The sequence below is a fragment of the Zonotrichia albicollis genome, chromosome 8, assembly GCF_047830755.1.
Source record: "Zonotrichia albicollis isolate bZonAlb1 chromosome 8, bZonAlb1.hap1, whole genome shotgun sequence".
Lineage (NCBI taxonomy): Eukaryota > Metazoa > Chordata > Aves > Passeriformes > Passerellidae > Zonotrichia > Zonotrichia albicollis.
Genome location: NC_133826.1, coordinates 10,179,008 through 10,195,468, shown reverse-complemented (window position 1 = coordinate 10,195,468; position 16,461 = coordinate 10,179,008). Strand labels below are relative to the sequence as shown.

Below are 16,461 nucleotides of genomic sequence, written 5' to 3'. Positions count from 1 at the left end.
CCAGGGCAGGGAAGGGTAGATGGGGTAGGAGTGAAGTCCACCATCCCTGCACTCCCTACATCCCACTTGTTGGCTCCCCAGTACCCCAAAGCACAAAGGGAAGGAGCCACAGTGCCAGGAGTAAAATGATATATTTCTTACTGAGAGCTGGGTCCTACAGGGCTGTCTGCAAAGGGCCCCCTCTGATGCCGCCCTGTTTGTGTGTGCACGTCACACACACTCCCACAAGTGTGCACACACACACCCCATGAAGCACCACGCATGCATTGACTGTTTCAAGTCCCTGTGCCACTGTGGGGTGTGGGGTGGACAGCAGGCAGAGCCACCACAGGCTTCCCCTGACAGGCCCAGGGCACCCCATCCAAATGGGACACTCCCTGCAGACAACACAGGCAGGGCCAGCCCTGTTTCATGTCTCCAGACCATGTTCCCTGCAGGTTGGAGAGCAGCAGGTCTGTGCCAGACACCATCTGGCTCCAGCAGGAGAGGAAGCTCTGGTCCGTGGGTCTGGCACCCACAACATCATCGCTTGATCCCCAAAACCAGCCCCCACCTTCTCTGCACATCCTTCCTCAGGCACCACCAGCCTGTTCGAGGGTCCCCAGAGCCTGAAGCAGCCTTGCAGCACATGGCAAGCCAGGGGTTCACATGGTAGCACAGGGCAAGGGATGGGTATTTGCAGTACAGCTTTGCAAACAGCCACTGTCAGCCATGGCGGGACAACTCGTGCCTCTCCTGCTCCGGTGGCTTTCACTGCTGCCCAGCCCCTGCCATCCTGCTGTGTGTCCAGACACAGCCCAAGTCCTGGCATCAGTGCAGGTCAATGGTCTCATACTCCAGGTTGTCTGAGTCCTCCAGCTCGATGCCAGGTACCAGGTTGTAGTAGCTGGTTGTCTGGCTCATGTAGATCTTCTCCCGGTCGGCAGAGTCCTTCAGCACTTCGCTCACGCTGACAGTGTCCCCCTCTGGCTCCCTGCCCAGCTCCTCTGTCCTTGCTGCTGGGGTGCCCAGCTGCCCCTCATGGGATGGCACCTGGGAACTGCTGGGGGATCCCACCTGGATCTCCACCTCCTCATAGAGGTCCCTGCCGCTCTCCAGTGGATCCACAAAGGGCTGGAGCACGGCTTGTTTCCCCAGCAGCACTTTCTTCTCAGCCTTGGAGGGAGCAGCAGGCAGCTCGTAGGGGACATAGTGGTGGGGCTCTGCAGACAGTGGCACATTGCCCCTCTCTGCCACGGCCCGCTGGCTCTGGGACCTGCTCTGAAGGCTGTAGTTGGTCTTTTTCTTCTGCCGGCAGAAGCACCAAGTGACGCTGGCGAGGATGAGGAGGGGGGGCAGGCAGATGAAGAGGGCGGTGAGGCCGTGCGAGCGGCACAGCTCCTCCCGGGGGATGCTCTGGAGGCCCACACCGTGGTACTGCTCCGGGGTGTGGCAGATCACCTCGGCAGCCTGGCTGGACCAGCCCTCCAGGGTGGTTAGCAGAGCACAGCTGCAGTCCCAGCTGTTGTTGGAGAGCTGAAGCTGGAGCAGAGATGGCTTCAGGAGGCTGGCAGGAAGGAAGGTGAGGGCATTGAAGCCCAGGTAGACCTCCTGCACCTGGGAAGATGCTTTCAGGAAGGACCTGGGCAGCTCCTGAAGCTGGTTGCTGTCCAGATAAAGAACCCTCAAATTAGGGGCATTTTCTAGAAAGCTTCCAGGGAGACTTTCCAGCAGGTTGTGACTCAAGTGTAATATTTCCAAGGCAGGAGGGGCTCCCTGTGCGTTGCTGATGGCCATGATGCTGCAGTGGGAGAGGTAGAGCTCCCGCAGCCCCTGCACCCCCACCAGTGCTCCCCAGTCCAGGTGGGTGATGTTGGAGCTGGTGAAGTTGAGGCAGCAGCTCTCGGGGAGCGGAGCCTCCCGGAAAGCCTGGTAGTCCATGGGCTCGGAGCAGTTGCAGACAGGCGGTGCTGGGTCCAGGGCAAGGCCGGCAGCGAGCAGGAGGCTGCCCCAGAGGGACACGGTGCCCAGCCCGGCGTCTGCGGGGAGAGCGGAGGGGACGGTGACTCCCTGTGACTCCCTGTGCCCTCCCGCTCCCTTTCTCCAGCCTTCCCGGCGGGGGAACTGAACCCCACCTCTCCTCCCCTCCGCGAAAGGACCCGCTCGCCTCCTCCCGGGCCGTCCTGCAGTGCCACCGACCCCGCCAGCCCGGGGCTCCCTCTCCCGCTGCTCCGGCAGGGTGCCCGCGGGCAGCGAGCGACCCCGGAGCTGCGGCCGTGCCCTCGTGCCCTGCCCGGCCTCACCTGCCGCCGCTCGCCCCATCCTCCGGGGCTGCTCCACTCCCGCCGCGCTCCCACCGGGCGCGGCCGCCGGCTCCGCCTCGCCGCGGGGCGGCCCCGCCACATCCCGCCCCAGCACCGGCCCCGCCGCCGTCCGGCCCGCCCGGCCCATGGCCGCCCTTCAGCCCCCCGTGCCCCGTTTCCTCGCTGGGGTCCCGCCAGCCATGGACCCTCCGGCCGCCCTGTTCAGCGGTACCCACAAATTTCGCTCGACCCAGCTCCCCTGCAGTCCATCAACCCGGGATCCCCTCTTATTCTGCCCCTCCTTCATCATCCTTCCCCTCTCCATTCCCCAGAAAGAATGCCCCTTCCCAGCCTCTCCCTCTGCCCCGCCCGAAGCCATGTCTCCCTCCAGTCCTGTCCGTGTCCCTCCAGTCCTGTCCCTGCTCCATCATCAGCCTCCCAAGCTCCTGCAGAAGGGCTGTGCTGGGCTCTGCTGAGTTTGCCTCTCTCCTGGGATGGGGAGAGGGCTCTGCCCGGCTGGGTGCAGCTGCCAGCTCCACTGGGGAAAGGAAGCAGAGTGCACACTCCTGCCGGATGGGGACCAAAGGGCCAGCATTGCACTCCATCGCTGCACCCCTGATGAATTCCCTCCATCCCACACAAGTCCCAGGCCCGTAAGGAGGAGCAGAGTCAGACATGAGCACTACATCCCCCTGTGCTGGAGAGGGGAGCTCTGTTTTCACACCCTGAAAGTGCATGTGTGCGCATTATGGGGTGAATTGGGTGAACTGAGGCACATGGAGTGTACCAACAGCTCTTTGCTTGAGTACTGTGGAGTTGAGTAAGATGGGACATGGGCTGAGTGTGTGCAGTACTTGTGCCTCAGTTCCTGGAGTGCCTTGGCCCTGCTGGTGCTGGTTCTTCCTTCCCAGCTCACTCAAGTGTCCAACCACCAAGAGAGTTCTGAACCACAAAACAAAATATCTTGCTCAGACTCTTTAAAGCCAAGTAAAATTGAGCCTGCGTCCCTCTCGAGGAAATTTTTGGGTGTCGGTCAGGATGATTCTCTCCCTGCTTATTCGTCCGGTGCTTCTCCCAGAAATGCTGGCTGCATCCCGTCCTCCAGAAACTGGGAACCAGAACGGCTTTCAGATTGGGTCATATCTTCTGTTTCCCTCGGGTCTCTCTGTGTCCCTGCGGCAGAAAATAATCTCTCTAGCACCCCTCCTGGAAATTATGAACTCTTTCCATGTCAGGAAAAGCGTTCAGAATTTTTGTTGTGTTCCGAGAATGTAAGAGTTCGTGAAATTTGTTTGGAGGCAAGTGTAAGCGACGTGGAGGGGGGAGATGTGAATTTGCAGAGGTTTTGTGATAAAAGAATTATGTGTTTTGAAATTGTAACAGCAAGAGCAGCTGAAGCTGTTTTAGAGTCTGCTTTGTCTAGTCGGGGGGCTGTGGGGGTCACTCCTGTCACTGTTTTCCTTTTCCAAGAAGGCAACCCCTCAGATTCAGTTCAAGCAGGTAAGGTGCTTTGTGATTTGGAGAGTTCTTTTTTGGTAAATAGTTCAAATAAGCCTCAGCCAGGTTTTTCTGTTATTCGCCAGCCTTTTGAGGTACAAGATGAAATAGCAGTGAGTGGAGCTCGTTCACAAGACAAAGCAGAGGGAAGACAAATGCAGCAGGCAATAGCCAGGAATTTAGCCAAACTAGGAAGACTCTGCCCGGGCAGAGGCTTGAAGAAAGAGCAAGAGATTTTCGAAAAGTTTCTAGAGAGAAACAAGCTGAGATTTTGAAGAATTCAAAATCTTTTTTTTTTTTTTTTTTTTTTTTGCTGTTGAGAGAAAAGATAGAGTGTTAAATTCTCAGTCTAATGTTAGCTGTTCTCCAGCTGAATCTTCACGGGCAAAGTGACTTTGTGAAACATGCCATTATTCTTCAGAGATTCTCAAAAGCACAAACCCAAGGTTGCTTTCCCAAAAAGAGTTCGAATCTTCTCTTTCCTCCAGAGTCCAGAGAACACGCCCTTTGCCCGGCCCCTTTTGGCAGAGCTTCGAAAGAGGCGTGTTGTTTGGCCGAGCCCTCCCCTGTCCCTCATGGCAGGGCTCCGAGAAAGGCGTGTTGTTTAGGTGTCCATGCCAAGAATTCAAGAGCGTGTTCTTCTGTCCATATCCCAAGAAACTTTGTCGCTGCAGCAACGTCCCTGCCAAGAATTCGGACACTGGCAGGGTTCTCGGAACAGCTGCTGTCAGTGAAACTGTCAGTTCTGACTTCCCATTAAAGTTGCCTAATTGGTCTTACATTAATCAAAAATTAGAAAAAGATTTAGACTCAAAGAAACAACTCCTTGCATTACCTGTAAGTAATGGTCGTAATGATCGTGACCCACAATACGAAAGACTCACTCACCGTGACATAAAGGAATTACGTCAAGCTTTGAAAGAAAGCAGGTTCTCTTCTCCCTATTTTAACAATGTGCTGAAAAGTACTTTTAATTCTTATGATTTAGTCCCTGCTGACTGTCGAAATGTGACTTCTCTGATTTTAACCAATTCACAGTACCTACTATGAGAATTACAATGGAAAAAACTTCTTAATAAGTTAGTTGAAAAATACGCAGATATTGATTATGCAGATTTAGATGTTGTTCAATTAGCAAGTGATCCACCTCACCATAGAGCAGAAAATCAAGCAGTAAACTTGCCTCGCCCTGTATTAGCAAACATTAAAGATGCTGCAAAGAAACCTTGTTTTCAGTAGAGCCAGCTAGCACACATGTAAATTCTTATCCGCTGATTCAACAAAGTAAAGCAGAATCCTATAGTTCATTTCTAGATAAATTAACTCAAGCAGTTGAAAGGCAATGTCCAGATGAACAGACCCGTTCCTATATTAATCAAAACCTTGCTTTTTTAAATGCTACCGATGAATGTAGAAAAATTATTTTAACTGCCAAATCAGCCTCCAATAGTCACGCAAATGCTAAGAGCTTGCAGCAGACTCATAAGTTCACAAAATCTTACAAATTTACAGGTCAATGCTTTAAGAAAAACACTAGAAGATAATTTGACACAACGAATGCATAAAATTGAAAACATTTTAGAAAAACAAGAAAAAAAATTAAGAAAATTCTGTTAGCACTGTGCAGTTACACTCTGATAAAAAGCCTTGCTGCTTGGCTTGTAGTAAACCAAGTCACCTATAAAAAGACTGCCGTGTGAAAACATTTCCACCAAATCAACTTTCTATCTGCCCCCGATGCTGCAAAAAAAAATATCTTGTGAAACATTGTCGCTCTCAGTTTGACATCGATAGCAAGCCTCTGTAGTTAAACATCAAAAACAGCGCGTACCACCGCGCTCAGACACAAGTAGTAGAACCCCCTTGCAATTTCTCTTCGGGAAGAGAAAAGGAATCTTGTCAACGCAAAAAGAAAGGCTTACAAACCATCTGGAAAAGAGATAGGATCAAATGAAATGCAATTGAAGAAAAACAGAAAAAAAACCAGAAAATCGGGAGTTTTAGTGTCTTCAAAAAATAGGCTGTGAGGAAATCAGCTGCATTGCAAAGGACCAAAACATGCCAACACTAAGCTCACAGATGTTGCAAATGCAGGGGAAAAAGTCAATGGGGAAGGCAAAACCTTGAGGGCAAGATATTAGGGATATGGCATGGATACTTAAAAAAATAAGAAAAAAAAAATCTTTCCCTAAGTCAAAGCCATCAAAAGGCATGGCATGCCATCAAGGGCAGGGACATGCACCAAAGAGCCATACTCCTCCTCGGTGGCTGTAGCCCCATGCTTTTCAGAGCTGTGCAGAGGGATGGGAAAGCCCCACACCTGAGGGGGTCAGGGCTGTCACCCCAGTCCTGGGGAGCTTGTCTGCACCCCAGTGCTTGGCCTGTGCTGCTCTTGCAGCCCAGGCACTGCGTGCAGGCACGCAGCAGGGCACACAGCAGTGCCCTGGTGCAGATGTGAGCCGGCAGCTGGGTTCAGCTCCCCTGCTCCTGATGTTGCTGGGCACCTCTGCATGCCACAAAAGGGTGGGGGGGACCAGGCCAGGGCTGAGTATCATGGAGAACAGAGATCCCACAGCCTCTCTGGGCTCCTGTGATATTTTACCACATGCACAAGGGCAAAAAAATTTCCCAGTAGCTAGATGGAATTTCCCTTGATGCAGCTTGCATTGTGTGCCTTTCATGATTTTACTGTACATGTCTCCAAAGAGCCTGACTCCCTTTTCCTATAACTCCACCTAACTAGCTGCAGGCAGTCGGGAATTCACCCCAGAGCCTCCCCTTCCCCAGGTCCAACAGGCTGGTGACCTTAAACCTCAGCTCCTCCCACTGCCCCAGATCAGTTATGGCACAACCTGTGACTGAGATGGGACCCCACAGGGCACCCCAGCTGCAGGTGATGGGTCTGTGTCACAGACATGTCTTATGAAAAATCCTTTCCTTAGGATTTTTTCTCCTGAGAAGCTGAGGGGCCTCAGGAACAAAAAGTAAACAATGATTATCTGCTGCTGTGGAATGCAACAAGTAGATCTGTGCTTGGTCTCATGTGGCTGTTTCTAATTAATGGCCAATCACAGTCCAGCTGTCCAGACTGTCTCGGTCAGTCACAAGCCTTTGTTATAATTTCTTTTCTATTCTTAGTCAGCCTTCTGATGAAATCCTTTCTTCTATTCTTTTAGTATAATTTTAATGTAAGATATATCATAAAACAATAAATCAAGCCTTCTGAAACATGGAGTCAACATTCTCGTTTCTTCCCTCATCCTAAGACCCCTGTGAGCACCGTCACAGGTCTGCTCCCAGGCTCCATCTCTTGCAGAGGAGGTGCCTCAGCCTCGGCAGGACGCGGGCTGTGGGCTCCATCCATCCCCTTGCCCCAGAACTCTCAAGAGGCAGCGGGGAGCCGGAGCAGCGATGGCAGCTCTCAGTGCTGGCAGGTCCCCCTGTCCCTCTGTGGGGAATCCCGGGACAGCCCCGTCTGTCACCTCAGCCCAGGCCGGTCCCGCGGGGCCTCCCTGCGCTCCGGCTGCCTCCACCCCCCCCCCCCCCCACACACACACACACACACACGGCCCTCAGACGCTGACTCAGCTCCGGCAGCCCCAGCCGGGGCCTCCATCGGAAAACCTGTGATGCCCGGGGAGCCCCGGCCGTGATGGAAACAGGAGCTTCCCCGGGGCAGCAGCATCCCGGCCTGCTCCCGGGCCCTAATGGCAGCATCCCAGCCTGCTCCCGGGCCCTAATGGGCAGTGGGTTCCTGTGTGCTTCCCCTACAAAAGCTGGAAACACAAGAAAAAAAACCCAGCCGGATCTGTGTTGTTTCCTCTTTCTCTTCAGGCAGGTTTCTCAGTTTTTCTGCAGAAAAAATTACGGAGCTGGTTCGCCCCCAATACCCTGGGGTGAGAGGGGATGTGCTGGGGAGAACGGGGCTGTTTGCCAGAGGTGCTCATGCAAAACCCTCAGCGCATTCAGGAGCACAGTGAGCATCAGTGCAAGAGCCCTGAGCAGCAGTGGGGGGAAACTGAGGCACAGGGCACGGGATGGTCACAGAGTCACCGTGTGTGGTGTGAGCGAAGGAGGCGCAGAGGGAAGATTGAGGGGCTCTTGTAACGCTGCTGCTTCACACTCGTGGGGGTTGTGGGTTTGCAGCCACACCGCAGCTCCCGTGCCCGTGGGGAGGGAGCGGTGCCAGGCACCGTCCATGGCCCGACGCGGTGACAGCGGCGAGTGCTCCTCACGGCCATTAGGGAGCAGCACCGCTGTGGCACAGCCTGCACGGCCAGGCCACCGCAGCAGCAGGGCTGAGGATGGGGTGCCCAGGCACCGAGGGGCAGGGATGATGGATCCCATCATCCCTGCATCTCCCGCTGTTCCCTGTGTGCCCAGCGCCCATCTGTGACCCCCTTTGCTGGGCCCTGGCACAGAGTGAAAAGCCGCTGGGGAGTGTCCACCTGCACCCAAGTTTGTCATAAGGGAGGGAGGGCAGGTCAGGGCACACAGGGACTTTGAGAACCCTCCCTGGGCCACAACCTTTCCATGGGAAGGAGGCGTGAGGACCCCAGCTGGTCGGGTGCCACACACTGGTAACACCTGTGAGGGGAAACAACCCGTGAGTAGTTGTTTTGTGTGCGAGTGTTTTTACAGATGTGCATGGCAGGGAGCTATGTATGTCCTGGGAGACAGGGGAGGGAGCTCTGCGGGTTTGTGGGGTCTCAGTGTGACCGCAGGAGAACCCTGAGTCAGGAGGAGGTTGTCCCTGTCCATTAGCTTCCTGATGCTATGGTGGGTTCATGTACCGGTAACCCTGAGGCTAGTAGGATGGCAGTGTTTAAAAGAGGGACTTCTATAGGGTTTAGGGGTTTAATTCTGACAGGCGGCCATTGTCCTCCTAGCTCTGGTGTAGAGGCCAGGCTTGAGTGGAAGAAGCCCCAGAAGAAGCCTAGACAGAGGAAGGCTTCTGATGTGATGAATAAGACTATTCCGTAGTACATTCCCCTCCTGTCTGTCGGAGGGGGATGCAGCTACATCGCTGTGTATGCAGGGGTGTGCCCCTGTGCAGAGAAGACGCTGCCGGGGGTTCACCCGCGGTGTCACAGCTGGCAGAGGGACACCACCCCCTCCCCGAGCAGCGGCCCCTTTAAGGGCGGCACGGGGCGGTCCGGGGGCGGGGTTCCGTGGTGACGTCATCGCGGTCCCTGATAAAGGCGGCGGGATTCCCGGGGCGGCAGCGGTGGCGCGCGCCGGCGGGGCCACGTGCGTGGGGCGCGGCGGAGCCCCAGCCCCGGAGCCTCCCGATCCTGCCGCGCCGCCATGGAGTCCGCTGGCCTCTTCCCCCCTTTCCCCGCCGCCACCGCCGCCCTCCCCGCGCGGCCCGCGCCCGCCCCGGCGCCACCGCCCCGCGCGGCGGAGACCACTCGCATCATCACCGACCCGGTGTCCGGCCGCTCCTACTGCAAGGGCCGCCTGCTGGGAAAGGTACCGGGAATGGGGAAAGGGGGCTGGGCCGTCGCGGAGGGCGCTGGGGTGAGTCGGTGCGGGCGAGGGGAGAGGCGGGGGCTGCGCGCGTGCTCGACCCCCATCGCGGGCGGCCCGGGCTGGATGCAGCCCCCCGGCTGCCGCCCCCGCCCTCCCCGCCTCGCCCGGCGGGCCCGCAGCAGCGCTGGAAGCCGTGAATCACCCGCGCTGGCTGCGTGCCTCGGCGGCTATCGGAGCCGCATCGGTTTCGGGGCGCCCCGCGGCGGGTGCGTGGGCCGGTGAGTGCCCCGGTTCCCAGGGGTGCCGGCCCGCGCCGCTCCGCCGCACGCAACTTTTCCTCCGGCTGACAGCGGCGTGTGTAGGAGGAGGATGCCGGTTCCCAGCCCGGCCCGAGTGGGCTCAGCGGCTGAGTGTGCAGATTGGAGGGTGACATCACGGCAGGAAAAACCTGTCTCCATGGGGCTGCCTTTCGATGGCCTCCGGTCCCCGGGCTTCCTGCCCTGCGCAGGACTTTCCAGGTTGATCTGTCATGTGGAAAGATGCAAAGTCCGGCCATAGTGGGAGGGAAAATGCCTGGAGGTTTTACAAGAAATGGGTGAAGAAAATGCCTGGTTGAGAGAATCATAGTTCAGATCTTAGTGGGCGACGCAGCAGGAGGGAGCGTGTGACGCTCGCCGGGCTGTGCTGCCAGGGAAGGCAGGAGAAGGAGGAGGCTTGTAAGCAGGCAGGGGTAAGGAGCTGTCTCTCAGCCATCCGTAACCACCTCTTCCCTTGCAGGGTGGGTTTGCACGATGCTATGAAATGACAGATCTCTCCAGCAACAAAACCTATGCCGTGAAGGTCATTCCTCATAGCAGGGTGGCTAAACCTCACCAGCGGGAGAAGGTGGGTGCCGTGTGGCTGTTGGGGGCTGGGCTGGGGGGCAGCAGCTCACCTGTGCTCACCTGGCACTGCTGCTCTCTGTCAGATCACCAACGAGATTGAGCTACATCGGGACTTGCACCATAAGCACATCGTCAAGTTCTCCCACTACTTTGAGGACTCGGAGAGCATCTACATCTTCCTGGAGCACTGCAGTAGGAAGGTCAGTGCTGCTGTGGCCTCCTTATCAAAGGATCTCCTAAACAGCCATAGCTGGTTGAGCAGGCCTTGCCAAGGTGTTGTGTTAGCAGTCCCCTTCTCCTGAGCTGTCAGCTGTCACACTCTGAGCTCACTGTAAGCAGAGTGGTTTTGCACAGCACTGGGCACTCCAGCAGCTGTCTGTCTGTCTGTCTCAGACTCCCTGCTCATGGTGTGACCACCATAAATCCAGAGGTTCCCATGGCTCTGGTGAGCAGCCTCAGCCTCATGTGGCGAGTCTGCTGAGGTCATGGCTGTGAAAGAAGGATTATTTGTGAATGTGCATCTTCTGGAAGAACTGGCTTTGACCCTGCCTAGCCTATGCCTAGTCAGCAGGGCTGCCTGTTCTCCCTGCCTGCATCACAAGCTGTCTTCTGTCCCTTTGCAGTCCCTGGCCCACATCTGGAAGGCCCGTCATACTCTGCTGGAGCCCGAAGTGCGCTATTACCTCAAACAGATCATCTCAGGCTTGAAATATCTTCACCTCAAGGGCATCCTGCACAGAGACCTCAAGCTTGGTGAGTGCTGTGGGTGGCACGTGGGGTGTTGTGTGGGGAGCGAGCTGTCCCCAAGGGACCTGTGGTGACGCATCGCCTTTGACTTGCAGGCAACTTCTTCATCAATGAAAACATGGAGCTGAAAGTGGGGGACTTTGGGCTGGCTGCTTGCCAGGATGTCTCTGACCAGAAGAAAAAGTAAGTTTGAGATTTTCCTTTTTCAGAATCCTCCAGGGTTTCACTCTTCTTCCTGTGGCTTCCCAGGAGAGTGGAGGTGCAAAGGGTCCTGCCTGGTCTTGGGAGAGGAAGCCTTAGGGCCCCTTCCTGGGGTGAGGGAGCAATTCCTGTTCCAGCTGCAGGCAAGGCGAGGGGGCTGGGGGCTTTGTGGCTCCTCAGGAGTGAGCTTGCAGCCGTCGGGGAGAACAATGTGTTGACTATGGCTATTGTGCCTGCCCGGCTGCCGTGCCGGCTGCACAGGCTGGGACACAAAGGCTCTGTTCCCCCTCAGCTCCGGGACAGGCTCTTCCCAACAGCTCCCCAAAAGCAGCTGCTGCTGACCTCCGTGAGCTGGAGAGGGGGGAGTCTCTATGGGGCTCCTTGTGGATGAAGGGGGGCCACAAAGAGCACAATGGAGTGGGGGGAAGACAAGGGTAAATCCCAGGGCTTGGAGCAGGGGGAGGCTGTCTGTGAGGGGATGGAGAGCATGCACTGATCTGCTGCTCTGCCCCACAGGACAATATGTGGGACCCCCAACTACCTGGCCCCAGAAGTGCTGCTGAGACAGGGCCATGGGCCGGAGTCGGACGTGTGGTCTCTGGGCTGTGTCATGTAAGTCTGTGCTGCTGGGTGAGGAGGGGTCCAGGCACCCTGCCTGGGGCGGGGGCAGCTGCTCTACGGGCAGCCCAATGAGGAAGTTTTCTCGTGCTGTGCCTTGTGGCTCTGCAGCGGTCGCTGGGCGGCAGGGGGAGGGGAACGGCTGGCTGGATCCTGCCCAGCCTTACTTGGGAGCAGGTGCTGCCTGCAGCCATCCTGGGATGCTGTGTGGGGACTGTGCAAGCAGGACTGCACGGGGTGGGTGTGCTCATGCTGCACTCAGCACAGGCTTGACCGCACTGTGAACCTGATAAACAACGGAAAATCTCCGTGGCTGCCGCGCTGTTTGCTCAGGGAGCGATCGCTGTTTCGGCACATCCAGCCCCTGCCCCGGCTGCTGCCTGCAAGCTTCCTGCTCCCCTTTCCACCCTGATGGCCACAGGGGTGGGAGCAGCGGGTGGCCTTTGCTGCCAGCTCTTTGTCCTTCCTCAAGGCTTCTTGCCTATTGCTCTAAACAGTTGCTAGGAGGAAGCATGGCCGGATGTGAGCATGGCTGTCAGGGCTGGAAGTGCTGCTCTCAGCCAGGTGTGGCCAGCCAAATGCCAATAACTTCCTTGCTTTAAGTGCTGCTGAGTCACAAGGCTGGTGGGGATCTGACAGTGGCATGCATGTTCCCTCCCAGGTACACCCTGCTGTGTGGGAACCCTCCCTTTGAGACCTCTGACCTCAAGGAGACCTACAGGTGTATCAAGCAAGTGGAATACACCCTCCCCATCTTCCTCTCCCTGCCTGCCAAGCACCTCATCACTGGCATCCTCAGACGCAACCCCCAGGACCGTCTCACCCTTGATGAGATTTTGGACCACGAGTTTTTCAAGGTGGGTGGGTGAGGGCCTGGGCCAAGGGACCCTTCTCCAGGTGGGATGAGGTTTTTTGGGCTGTGCAGGGTGCTGTCCTTGTCCTGTACAAAGGGTCAGTCCTTCAAAGGAAGCAGCCGCTGTCCTGCCCAAATGCCAGGCAGAGGAACTGAGGGATCTGGTGTGCTTCTGCTGCCTTGTTGCTATAGCAAGGGGCTGTTTCCTGTGCTGATGCCAGTCATGGTTCTGAGGCTTGACAGAAACACAAGCTGGCTGTCAGGAGGGATGTGAATGACTGTGGTCAGCCCAGGGCAGCTGGAGCATGTGGCCTATGGAAACCAAACCTTTCCCTTGACCTCTCTGCAGGGCTACACGCCTGAGAAACTCCCTCCCAGCAGCTGTGTGATGGCTCCAGAGCTGAGTCCCCCAAATCCTGCAAAGACTCTGTTTGCTAAAGTCACCAAGACACTCTTTGGGAAGAAGAAACCCAAGGGTAAGTTTGTGCATTGCCAGGAAGCCTCTGGGTGACTCTTCCTTCAGGAAGAAGTGGATCCTGTTTTCTGGAGAGACCTTCTGATGGATCTCTCTGGACCCCCTGCCTGGGCACAGCACAGGCTGGGTGTGCCCCTACCCTTCTTGTGCTGGTGGCCTGGCATGGGTGTGTGCCTGGAGAGCGGATACTGTGCCACAACCCATGGGGCAGTTCCTCCTGGAAGCCCTGTGTTGCATGAGAACTGGGAAGTGAAAGTGGGAGACAGCTGTCTGACACCCTGTTGTCTCCATGGGCATGGGAATAGATAAGAGAGAACTGAGCTACTGGGAGGGGTGGCCTGGATGTCCCCAGCCTCTATGCTCAGCAGTGTACTCATCTCTTGCTCTCTCCTCAGCCAAGAAGGGCTCTTCAGAGGACAGGGATGACATCTCCAAGCTGGTTACTGGGCTGATGAAGACCTCAATCTGTCGCCAGATGAGCTATAAAACTGTTGAAGGGAATGAGGTGAGAACATCTCTGAGGCCATGCATGCTCTTCTTTGGCAGAGCAGGCAGACCATGATAAAGCCAGGTCTCTCCACAGGCCACTCCTGTGTCGTGCCGCAGTGCCAACTCCAGCCCCGTGGAGACAGTGGTGGAGGAGACATCTCACAAGTCTGCATCCCCCTCCATCCGGGGAACGATGGCCAGCAGCTGTGAAGGTGAGCAATACCTGTGCCAGCCACCCCAGCCTGCCCCAGGCTTCCTGTCATGCTGGGGCTGATAGCGGGCTGGCTGACTCAGCCTGTCATCTTCTCCCCGCAGCCTTCGAGGATTGCGTCACCGCCTCTGCCATCATCGAGTCAGCTGTCCGGCTCCTGAGGGCCTGCCTCTCCTCCATGCCTCCAGGTAAACTGGTTGGACTGCCATGGGGTGGGATGGGGGCTGTGTATCCCCTTCCCCATGGGATGAAGGCATGGCTGCTACTTGGGGTACAAATAGCACCCTAAATGGTGCCAGAGCCTGCTGTAGGGATCTGTTCCCCCTGGGGAGGTGAGACAGACAGGGGCTGGCTGGCTGCTCACCTCCTCTCTTCTCCAACAGCGGAGAAAAACCCAGCTTCCCTGGCCCGCCACGAGCACTTTGTCTGGGTGAGCAAGTGGGTGGATTATTCCAACAAGTATGGCTTTGGCTACCAACTTTCCAACCGCAGCATTGGGGTCCTCTTCAACAATGGCACACACATGACGCTCTCCCCCAACCGCAGGTGAGCGGTGGCAATGGGGCTGATCTAGGGGAGTCCCTTGGGTGGGAAGGGGAGTCTATAATATCCCCAAAACTGGTGCTCTGCTCCCTCCAGGACTGTGCATTACAACCCGACCAACAGCAAGCACCTGGTGTTCTCAGTGTCTGCCATCCCCGAGCAGCTGCAGGGACAGATGAGTGTCCTGCGCTACTTCGCCTCCTACATGGAGCAGCATCTCATGAAGGTGAGTGCTGGGGCCCAGGGCTGGACGTTGGGCCATGGCTTGACCACACCACTTGAGCTGGTTGGACTCCCTGCTTGCAGCTGTGGCCAGGTGGGCACACAGGGTTGTGTCCTGAGAGTGGGGACTCCACTGAGAGGGTACCCAGCCTTGGTGTTGTGTGTGCTGCTGGAAGTGCTCCCATGTGTGGGACCAGTGACTTATGCAGACCCTTCTTTCAAAGGGAGGTGACCTGCCCAGCATAGATGACCTCGGGCAGCCAGCCCTGCTCCTCCTGCAGTGGGTGAAGACTGACCAAGCCTTGCTCATGCTCTTCAGCAATGGCACCCTCCAGGTATGTGTGGGGTACAGTGGGGATGCTCAGACCCTTGTGAAGAGGAGGCCAGATGGTGGCCTTCTGGTCTGTGTTGGATCTTGTCTGCCACAGCCCAATTGGAAAATCCAGCTGTGAAAACAGCTGTGGGTGCAGGATGCTGCTCCAGTGCCTGGAGCTGCTGGTTGCAGCTTCCCCAGCCCATGGAGAGACAGCACTTCAGCTGGATGCTTGTGCCTGCCCCTGTGCTGGCTCATTCCTGCCATGGGGCATGGGCTGGGATGCTCCCAGGCAGGTTGGGGAGGAGGAACGGGTTGAGGCAGGAAATGTGGCTCCATCCTGGCTCCCGACATGCTGTGGGAAGCACGGCTTAAGCCAAGCCCAACCTGTCTCCTAGGTGAATTTCTACAACGACCACACCAAGGTGATCATTAGCAAGCCTGACCACTCCTGCCTTGTCACCTACATCAACCGGGAGCGCAACTCTTACACTTACAAGCTGTGCAGCCTCCAGGAGCTGGGCTGCTCTCCTGAGCTCCACCACCGCCTCAGATACATCCTCAAGCTTCTCCAAGAATGGGCTGAGGCCTAGCCTGGGACCTCGGGGGACCCTGTCTGGACTTGGAGGTTTCCCCCTGCCCTCCCATGGATGGGAGGGATGTTGTGGTGCTGGCTATCCCCCTGGGCACTGTGTATCCTGGTGCTCAGCTGGACTCTGGACTAAGACATGTGGATGTGGTTACAGCAGCGGGTCTGGATATCCTTGCTGCTCCCTGGCTCTGGGCAATCGCTGTCTTCCCCCTGGCATCTCCTGCCCTTGTGGTTGCTGGTCTTGATGGAATGGACTGGGGTGTTACAAGGAGGTGGTGGTGGGTGAGTGTCCTGCAGCTGGGTTGGGGCTGGCAGGGCCTTGTTTGAGGCTGGCAACTACTTGTGGTGGAGGCTCAGTCTCCCCTGCCCCAGCTGATGCATCAGTTGCACAGACCCTCTGCATGGCCTGGAGATGGCTGCCACAGCCTTGATCTCAAATTTTAGGTGCTGTGGGATAGGAAAACCCCTTCCCAGGAGTGGGCAGGGGTGAAGGGTGCTGCCTGCCCTGCCAGGGGCTCTGTGGGCTGGTGGTGTGTGCCACTCCACAACTGTTACACTAAGGAGGGAGCTGTGCTGGGCCCAGCTGTGCCCGGTCTCTTCCCAAATTGTGAATTGTCTGGTACAACCTGAGGTTTGATAAAGGGTGGGACATGGGATCTGAGGACTTGCCTGGAGAAGGCCTCATTTTGTTGGGACCCAGGGTTGTTTCTTATTTCAAGGCAGCCTCTGCCATGTGGGACTATTTATGTATCTTATTTATATGGAATTATTTATTTTCCTGTTGGTCTGTCCTTGTGCAGTTCCCCTCCCCCTGACTCGCCTCAATAAAAACTTATTTGTGTAAGGGCAAACTATGTCTGCCTTATTTGAAACTGGAGTCATAAAAGGAGCTTCAGCATCAATCTTGCTCCAGAGCTGTTTCTGCCTGTTGGGGATGACCCTTCTTGCCACTGACTGGTGCTGGGGGATAAGGTCAGGGAGGCAGGACGACTATGAGGAGCCCATGTGGTACCTCCACTGCTTTCATGGGACTGGCACAAAGGACAGAGTTAGCTCTTATGC

The 16,461-nt window shown here is 56.4% G+C and overlaps 2 protein-coding genes across 2 annotated transcripts; one reads left to right on the top strand and one right to left on the bottom strand.

Moving 5' to 3' along the window:
* Positions 1–94: 94 nt before the first annotated feature.
* On the bottom strand, positions 95–9,009 carry LOC141729840 (uncharacterized). The gene is made up of 2 exons (XM_074545909.1): positions 2,283–9,009; positions 95–2,018 (listed from the first exon to the last, which is right to left on the bottom strand). The coding sequence occupies exons 1-2, from the start codon at positions 2,428–2,430 to the stop codon at positions 811–813; spliced, it is 1,356 nt and encodes a 451-aa protein (XP_074402010.1). The 5' UTR covers positions 2,431–9,009; the 3' UTR covers positions 95–810.
* Positions 8,959–16,250, top strand: PLK3 (polo like kinase 3). Its single transcript, XM_074545908.1, has 15 exons — positions 8,959–9,251; positions 10,029–10,136; positions 10,219–10,335; positions 10,759–10,888; positions 10,978–11,065; positions 11,600–11,695; positions 12,363–12,558; positions 12,904–13,030; positions 13,425–13,534; positions 13,613–13,730; positions 13,834–13,917; positions 14,113–14,275; positions 14,369–14,498; positions 14,719–14,829; positions 15,206–16,250. Exons 1-15 carry the CDS (start codon positions 9,087–9,089, stop codon positions 15,398–15,400), a joined length of 1,938 nt encoding a protein of 645 aa, XP_074402009.1. The 5' UTR covers positions 8,959–9,086; the 3' UTR covers positions 15,401–16,250.
* The last annotated feature ends 211 nt before the right edge of the window (positions 16,251–16,461 follow it).